The 9,848-nt window shown below is 41.1% G+C and overlaps 1 protein-coding gene across 1 annotated transcript; it reads right to left on the bottom strand.

The window, feature by feature from the left end:
* Positions 1 to 1,796: 1,796 nt before the first annotated feature.
* On the bottom strand, positions 1,797 to 9,580 carry erfl1 (Ets2 repressor factor like 1; the record flags this gene model as incomplete). The annotated part of the gene is made up of 5 exons (XM_079468772.1): positions 1,797 to 2,629; positions 3,685 to 3,814; positions 5,247 to 5,433; positions 8,454 to 8,688; positions 9,517 to 9,580. 5 exons carry the CDS (start codon positions 9,578 to 9,580, stop codon positions 1,797 to 1,799), a joined length of 1,449 nt encoding a protein of 482 aa, XP_079324898.1.
* Positions 9,581 to 9,848: the final 268 nt, after the last annotated feature.

The raw sequence follows: 9,848 nt of genomic DNA, 5'->3' as shown, positions 1-9,848 counted from the left end.
GGCTGCACGTGTTCTGGGACGGTGTCATTTGCAAATTTTATAATAATTATTGGTTAAAATGTTTTTTTTTTCAAAACATAAAAAAGCTCTTTGCTGAGCTCAGGAAATAGAACATGCCTCTAGTTTTCAGTTTAGTGTCTCTTGTTAAGCAAATTAATCGTAATATTTACATTTACTCACTAAATATAACTCCCTAAAGTGTGACACATTTAAGTGAATGTTGGGGTATCATAATAACAGACAGGAAATGGGATGTAGTTTTTCCACATAACTACAGAGAAAAATCCAAACTCATACAATTTATTCTCCAGAATAATGTTTATTGCTCTTGAAGATATTACTCTGTTATTTTTTTTGTTCCAGTCATCCTTTCTGTTTTAAATTTCACAGGAAAAAGAAAAATCCTTAACTGTAAGGTAAATGGTATTTTTTCTTTTCAATGTGTACACACAAATACAGAAAGTCTATGTACAGATGCGATCTTTATACAGACAATTCAGAGCCTGGAGCAGACCAGCCATCAACAACTCTTCTTATCTAAATCCAAGATCTTTCCTAGAACCCAAAGAATATCTAAGAATATTGTTGGCACTACTAGTTGGATCTCTTTTTCTCCTTTTTGCCCATAATATAATTGTTCTGGGGTAGTGTCTAAATTATTAAATTTGTTCATCCATATGTGTCATTCAACTCATCCGTGTAGCCTATCATTATTTTCTTTACATTCAGATTGGATGTTTAACCTTCAATATTGAACTTCATAGACATTTGAATGAATTTACACTTCCCTGTCTAAACTCTATCCTTATTCGCAATGTATTAAAACAAGTGCTCATTCTCTGTCAACTTTGGGTCACTACACATATATACTTATCAATTTCCATGTCGTATAGATCACTCTTCATTTAGTTACAGAGTAAAATGACACCAATACAACTATCCCATATAGTAACAGTTATTAAACAATGTACACGATAATAAAATATATACAGTGAAATAGATACAAACTTTATATATTCACTGACGTGAGCAGTATTGACTCTCATTCTCAGACTTATAAAGTTTTTAAAAAAAGACAATTTAAACTGGACATAAATATGAACAAAGATAAATAAATACTTTTTCTTTAATAAGAAGTTTCTTTCCAGGGCTGCAGTGTATATATTTAACCAACCACTAGATGGCAATGTTTGACCATATATTCATCCGAATCCCTTTGAATCAGCACAATGTAACACAAATAAGTGCTTTATTGCAACACAACTTTATCACCTTGCAACTACTATCAGTGTTGCCATTATTGCATTTTGCTTGTGTTACTGTTCAGTGCAGTACTGTATTGCAGAGCTTAGCATTAACCACGTTTGAAAGGATCAGTGAAGTACACCAAGCAGAACAAATTTACTGCCTATCTCAGCATAGCAGGAATGCAGTGCAATTCAAAAAGTTTGCAATAAAAGATATGCATATTCCTAGACTGTGCTGCCTTAGCATGAAAATAGCTCGTCATTACTGTTTTCATCTTAACAGAGAATGAGAATCTTTGAAAAGTTGCTTTTTGTGCTGCACTATCACTTTGAACAATAGTCTCTGAATCGCTCAGCGTACATAATTTATAACACTGCACAATTCACTGAAATTAAGATTAGTAGAAATGTATGAGCGAGGAGTGACCTCGAGTCACCAGAACCGGGGAGGGACAAAATGAAATGGAAATATACAGCATTATTTCACAAATGCAAGAATAAGAGAACGAAAGAACTTTCAAGACGTCAAAAACCAAACGACAGAACATATTAACTGTGAGTAAGTTTAAGTGTCTCTGTTTCCCTGTGCCGATCAACCAAACTGAGCGAGGGAGAGAGGGCTGGAGGTAGGGATGAAGGTGGAGGAGTCAGGGGAGTCACCAGGCTTTTAAGGGAATGCGGAGACACGGGTGGAGGAAGAGAGGAGAGAGGTGGCAAGCCTCCCACGAGACCAGCGGATTTGGCATCTAGGAGGTGCGAGCGACCACCTTGCCCTGGCTCCTTCCCCAGAGAGAAGTCCGGCTCATTCTCATTCTCTGAGCTGCAGTCGCTCAGGTCTGTGATCTCCAGGTCAGAGTCAGACTCTGGATCCTGTTTAACACCCTTTCTCCGCTCAGAAGGGCTCTGGCGACCTCCCCCTCCCACTCCAACACCACCCAAACCTAGACCCAGGCCCAAGCCCAGTCCGAGACCTCCACCTACTCCTGGGACACTGGGGATGGTCTCTCCTCTTTCCCGGTCGCTCAAACCCCCATTCCCCAGCTCAGTCCGGCCAATTGGAATGCTTGGGTACGGCGGGATGCAGAGTCTGGGAGGATGACCACCTGTGGAGCCGTTAGTTCCTCCGGTCTGTGCTCGTTCTGCTCCAGTCGTGTCTCCGGTGGGTAGGAGGGAGGAGAAGGGGTGTGGCAGCTGAGACAGACTGGACTGCAGTGGATTGGGGTAGAAGTGCGAGGAGTAAAGGGAGCCCGGGGGCAATTTGGGACAGTTGTTCAGAGAAAAAGCCCCAGGGAGGTATGGGTTAAAGCCCCAAGGGTAGTCGAAAGAGGGGTTCCGTGCATAAGGACCCAACAGGGAGGGAGGTTTGGAGTAACATGGAGCTCCTGTGGGAGAAATAGACAAACATGGAGAGGAAACTGGTGTTAATTCTTAAGATCACATGTTGGAGTTCCTCTACAGAGAACATGATCGACTTGAAAACTGGGAATGCTGAAAGTTCCAGTTTTGGAAAACCCGGTTAAGTAAATCAAATCATAATACATGTTGTTTTAATATATCAAAATGAAATAAATCGAATGTTAAATTGAGAGGCAAGATACAGGATTCTTTGCAGTTTTCATCCTGATACCTTTCCTGTTTTTCATTCCTACCTAATGCACATCACACTCCTTTCCTTTTCTCTCCCTCGCTTTTCATCTTCTCACCCTCTCTCTGTGTTATTTGCTATGCAGGGCTAATTTGACAGTGCTGGAGAGTATGTGTGTGTGCGTGTGTATGTAGGGCCAAGAGTAGCTGGCAGACACATGAATATTGAATCAGTCAGGCAGGCCTCACTTGCTTATGAAAACACAGTAATGGGCGCCCACAGGCCACAAACTGAAGCCTGCACCCTCAATTAGGGCCTTCCTGCTTGGGAAGGGATTAGGACAAGCGGTACACATGGGAAGCAGAAAGGGGTAAGGAGAGGAGGAGGGAAAAACAGGACCTCAGGACAAATCAAGTTGGGAGGGGGTCGTGTGGAGTGGGGAGTCATAGACGTTCACACATGCCCTTGTGCATTCTGATACACCGATATTTCAATGTACGTTTAAAGCATTCGGCGAAGACAAAGGAGGGTGTGCGTACTGTACACACACACAGAATTCTGCAAACACACACAGAGCGGGTGCTTTAATGCAGCAGCAAATGCAGAACTTAAATGGGAAGTAGCATTCTTAAATACAAACAAATACATCTTTCTCTGTGTTTAACCAAACAAAGACATTCATACAGATATGGAACAACTTGAGGGTGAGTAGATTCTTTAATATCACTGCTGTGACCCAGAGAAGACTGAAAAAAGATTGTTGCTTAATGCTTAATTGAAATGAATTCTATTAATTATATAATTCTAACTATTTATCATTTTTCAATAGACCGTATATACTGTATGACTAACCTGAGCCAAGAAAAGGAAAAGCATCCAGTCTCAGCTTGTCCCCATCAGGTCCCAGGGCCCCTGCGGCACGATCTAACAGAGAGGGCCCTCGACCCGATTCGGGCAAACGAGGGAATAAAGACTGAAGGGCCTGAGAAAGATGAGAGTGAGTAGACAAAAATTTAGAGTGAAAAAGTGAAAGAGGACAGAAAAAGAGGGATATCATTAATTTGCGAACATAATAAAAATCATTTAAAATGACAGTGCTTATTGTAAAAATTACATCAATACCACTCCTCATATTCAATCAGTTTAGTGAATAAAATTACCATGATTATGATGGTTATTTGTAATTACAATTTTATGTGGGTTATATGGGATGCTTATTTACTATCATTAGGATAATCCATTAAAATCATTAAATGAATGATCTAGCTAAACCGAATCAATCAAGTACACAACATGTGTATATTCACCATCACAGATCATTATGAATAGTAAGATAACTATAAAGATGTCTGTCCTTAAAAAAGATTTTAAAAAGAAAAAGAATAAAATAATTCCCTAAAGACTCCATAAAGTGACAGTCAGGGTGATGACTTTTGGAAGCAGATCAGAAAAGGATGGTCAGGAATATAACTCAATAAAGGAAACCTGTAAGTCGTTTCTGTTTTATTTGCAACATGAAGGAGATCAATAATTTTTGTCACTCTCCTCCTGTCAGCCAGCAAGACAGGACTGTATTTCCAAGCTCTACGTAATCTCGATTGCTTAGCAAAACTGCTTTAATTACATGAAAGCGATCTGACACCCCCACCTTCCCTTTCATTTCTAACATTTCTTTCATTTTCAATCAATGGCAGTGATGAATACGCCATCCAAGAGGGAGATGAGAAAGGGATAATGTCTTCTTTTGTTTTAAGGCCCCTTAACGCCCGTGGTGACATTCTCTACTTTCTTCCTCACCTCTGGCTTTCTCTTTGCCTTCTCTTTATTTATATCTCCTTCAGTCACCTCTAGTCAAGACGTTCAGCAGAAAACTTTCCCAAAGACCTGTGTATGTATTTTGCTGCCTGTATTTTACCTAAAATTCACCTAACCTTCCATTTAAATTAAAAAAATGTGAAATGGCAAACTGTAGGCTAAAATAATCACACAATTTTCCATCAGTATCTAGTACATTAAATATCATGTAAAGTAAACTGTAAATTTCAGTCATAGGTGTAAATTTTTATTGATCAAATAAAGCTTTAAGGTGGATTTAGGGAAAATAATACAATACTGGAGAAAGTACACACAATAAACAAAAGTACTGAGAATGAAATAAGATAAATACATTTCATCCTCAGTCTATGTGGAAATAAACCTTCATACTGATTGATTCTTCACAATCAATAGCTTGATCCCTCACATCAAAGGAAATACAGAGAGCTTTATACAGTATGGATCAAAAACATATTAATCATTAAACTCCGGCAATCACAGAGCATGTCAGCCCCTCAGGTTTTAATTCCTTCTGTAACAGTTTTTTTCTTTCATACATTCATAGACACAATGTGTACAATGCATCTTTTCCTTAATACCTCGGGGGTGACGGGGCTGCAGTCTGGCGTGGCGGTCCCTCCATTGAAGTGGTTCTGTGCCAGAAGGAACGGGGAACTGGCCATGTCCAAAAGCGGGTAATTCACCAGGACCACCTTACTGAAGTTGAATTTGTAGGTGAAGCGCTTGCCTTTAGTTTTGTGCAAAATGCGTTTATTGTAGTAATACCTGCAGGGTAGAAAATGACAAAGGAATGAAAAAAGAAACAAAAGAGAACAAAACAGTATGCTACAAATGTTTGTCTCACAAATCTTTCATGTGATCTGTACTGTCTTTCAATAAGAAAACATGATTTAAAAAACCTCATTGGGTGAATGACTTGCAACATGAATTACAGGTGGTAAAGGTTGCCTGCACGTCCACTGATACATTTTCCAGAGTCGGCTTCCCGTTCTACATAGTGATGAGCAAACCCGACCGCTTACATTTCCCTCAACATCACATGGCTACGTGCCACTCAAGGTGTGAGCCCAGTTGGAAATAAGCGATAGATATCTATCCGGACTCTTTTTCAGTCATTTCCACTGACCATCACGCGTTTGCACTCATCGTGAGCGTCGGTGCTTTGAGGACGTTCACCTGTGCATGAGAGTGAGGCTCTTTAATCTCGGCACGCTTTATGCTTGACTTCACCCTAGCCAGTCCGGCAGCCTACCCGAGTACCCGTGATGCAATCTGCAGGCGCAATAATTTGTACGCTTTTACTTTATGTGGCAATTGTGCCACTTAATTGAGCAATTAAGCAAGGCTAATCAACGAGGCTAATTATGGCCAGTGCCTATTCATAACAATTAGTGGCCAGCGACAGCATCTATTAAAGAGAGAAAGGGTGGGGGAGGACCCGAGCCATTGAAGAGAAGCCATGAGAAATACATAAAAGTTAGTTGCACGATTAGGAAAAGCAGAAGGGAGGGAAAACACCAGCACCCGAGGCCAAAGTTCAAACCTCAAAAAGTTCATATTGTGCATTTAGAGTTTAAAGGAGGGATTTGATGTAAGTTTAGGATTTTAAAAAGTATTCTTTATATGAACTTTCGCGCAAGAGAGCATCCAGAACCATTTACATGTTCAAAGATTTCACAAAATGGGCTGTATTGATATTCTTTGGAGGGAAGGTAGCACTTTAAATATCCCCCTCACAAGGTGAAGGGTCCACAGCATTTGATGGGTACCAGGGCTGGACTGGTAATCTGGCATACCGGGCAAATGCCCGGTGGGCCGACGCACTTGGGGGCCGGTTAATATAAAATTATTTTTTTTTATTTGCCAACGACCGGCCCATAAAGCAGGGACAGCGGCCCATTGGTTCATTATCCAGACTGACACTGGGCTGGCCCAATCATCTCTTATGGTTAGGGCTCCACCCCTCCCCCTCGGTTTCCTGTGTCAAATGCAGTCAGTGGGTCAGAGCCAGAAATCTGTGGACTTAGGATGGAGAAACAAAAGCGCAAGGGCAAGGGGAGTGCGGAGAAGTTGCGGGCCAAACAAATACAAATTCTAGAGGTTGATGCCTCAACATGTGCAAAAATAACCGACATGTTAAGTGCTGTAGCTTCAGTTTCCAAGCCTATAGTAGCTTACCTGACGAAATTTTGCAAAAACAGGTGAACATAGCACATGGAGGAGAGGTGACTAGCCATGGCGGCACCCAGGCAGAGGAGTAGGTGTCTGATAGTGAAGTCAAGGAGAGACAGAGTGAGTAGGAGAGTGTACTTGAAACTGTAAGCAGTGTTGGGCAGTAGCGTCGCTACAAGCAGTGACGCTACTAGCTTAACTACATTTTTCAGTAGCGTGGTGGTAACGTCGCTGTTTTCTGAATCAAATAGCTTTTCAGTAGCGAAGCTCTTTTGTTGATCAAGTAGTGCGGTAGCGTCCACACAAGCTAACATTACATATTACCAAACATTTCTGAAGAACAAGCTCATATCGGAAACACAACAGCTAAGGATCACCGATCCTGGTCCAGTAAGTGACGCCACCACCATACAGGGACCGGCCGGTGACTTCTTCGTGTTTTACGGTAAACAGCTTTTTGGTGCATTACTGCCACCTTCTGCTCCGGACGGTGACATCACAGTGTGTGGGCCTGGTTGGGCCACTACGAAGATGATGATTTACCTAAATTAATGAATATTATAGTAAGACAACATAATCGTTGTCGCTATTATAATGTCTGTCAGATTGTCACCTACTGCACTAGCCACTCAGTCAGCTAAAGTCAAATAACACAGCATAAGCTATTTTGCATTGTTTTTGTAGCTAGGTTAGCAGAGTTAACTTATTCAATTGCAACTTCGGCTGATTATTCTAATGTTAACTAGCTTTTATAACATGGAGCACATTGTAATTGACAGAGTTGCAGAGAAGAGCAAGCTACTGAGGAATCTGCTGTTATTGTAAGGTGAGTTGAGATTATTGATATTATTATAAAAATATTCATAATATTGTAGACTGAAATGTGACTCGTTATTCCCCCCCTCTCTCTCTCTCTCTCTCTCTCTCTCTCTATCTCAGGATGCCCTTACGTTTGTAGTTCGTTGTCTTTGATGTTCAGAGCACCAGTAAGTATAAAATATGTGCAACCATCTCTCTACATTGTTATATATTAAAGATACTTGTATGGGGATCATTTTTCTCATTCAGTTATCATTCTCGTCTCTCTCTCTCTCTCTCTCTCTCTCTCTCTCTCTCTCTCTCTCTCTCTCGCGCTCTCGCTCTCTCGCTCTCTCGCGCTCTCGCGCTCTCTCGCTCTCTCGCTCTCTCGCTCTCTCTCCTCACTTTGTGTAGGCCCTACTCCACTGCCACCTTTGGTCACCACGGAGTCAGTCAAGAGAGAGTGAGTACACTGGTCCATGGCACTTAGTTCTCAGCTTTGTAGGGGTTTTGGGGAATGGAAAAGTAGATATGCATATCTACAGGGACCGCAAGGATGGGGTACTGGTTGGTTGTGTCCGACCGATTGTGGTGGGCCGGTCTGAGCAAAAATGCCAGGGCCCTTTTTTTATCCCAGTCCAGCCCTGATGGGTACCGAGTATTGTGAGGGGAAAGAATAAAATGTTGCATCCCGAAAAAAGTCCATTATAGAAATAAACAGGTGATCTGACTTGAAAGAACAATAAAAGGCAACAATTAAGCATTCACACATAAAACAGCTCAGATCTGTATATGAAATGGCGTGCGTACTGTACCTCAGCGCTCGGCTGAGCTTGTCGTAGTTCATGTGAGGTTTGCACTTCCGATTGCCCCACAGCCTCGCCACCTCGTCTGGGTCTTTGATCACAAATTCACCATAGTCTCCCTGCCAGGCAATCACCCCCTGGTACTCCTCCTTCTGCAGCAGCTCCAGGATAAAGTGCCACAGCTGGATCTGCCTGGAGCCTGGGCTTGACTCAGGCTTATAGGCCCAGTCTGGGAAGGCGATGCCTGAGGAATGGGAGGCAAGTAAGCGAAAGGATTTGGATAAAGCCTGTTGGTTTTGTTACTTGCTTAGAGCATTCCTGTCTAAATAACTGATGAAGCGATATATAGCAAGTTAATAGGATATTTGCAGCCTAGAGAACGGCACGTTTTTTTCTTTTTACATTTATTTTCAGAAAATAAAAACTGGACAAACAGGTTAAAAATGTTAAAACCTCAAAAAAAGAAGTTGACCTCAAATACAACAAAGAAAACCGGTTCATATTCACTTTTAAGCAACACAGCAGTCATATTTGTAAATGCATTAAGGAAAAGTTAAAAACTTATTTGATTATGTGATAACCTTGTGGTTTTTATCACAGTTCGCATGTGTCATGCTGTCAGTCTTTCACATTGCTGTTGGATGACTTTATGTCACTCCTGAGGTTTGATTGAGGTTCCAGATACTGGACTGGAATGGTCACGGTAAACCAAGAAATGCTGATTAAATGAAAATGTGTAATGGTCTGTTGATGTTTTTCCACAACTGTATATTGACAATAACCATCATATTAAAAACCATGATTATCGAAGTCGTGTTAATCCTGCAAATATGATCATAATTTTTAATAATGTTTAATGTTTTGGCTTATTGCATGATTTCTTGGCCAAAAAGAGTAATAACATAAAATTCACAAAAACAAAGATTGTATTATAATAATATCAGTATTTCGGCCACAATTATAATTAGGACGACAGTTCTACCATTTTGTCACATAGAAACATTAAAATAAAACAAAAAGTATCATCCTCTAATGTTATAACAAACATCTCTCAGCTCTTCCAGTGTCTCACCTGGTGTCCAGAGGGCTGGGACAGGTGGCGTGAGCAGCAGGTCACTAACACAGTTACAGTCCATACCTCCACTACACCTGCATTCACACACACAGACAGAAAAAGCAAGTGAGAATAATTTGATGTCAGTGCATAGAACACAAGTACAGCAAGGCTAAAGGCTAGAGCAGAATACTTTGGCTCAACAAATTTGTGTCGTGTGCTTGCGGACCCACAACACACCAGCGTGTCAGAACACAGCGTTCTAAACCATGAGGGCATGTCATTCCTGTGGCCTCTGAATTCAATCAATGCCTTTTTTATTTGAAGGGTTTCTTTAAATATGATCGCCG

The sequence above is a fragment of the Barbatula barbatula genome, assembly GCF_947034865.1.
Source record: "Barbatula barbatula genome assembly, chromosome: 12".
NCBI classification, from domain to species: Eukaryota; Metazoa; Chordata; class Actinopteri; order Cypriniformes; family Nemacheilidae; genus Barbatula; species Barbatula barbatula.
Note: the sequence above shows the minus strand (reverse complement) of the source record. Positions and strands in the feature narration are given on the sequence as shown.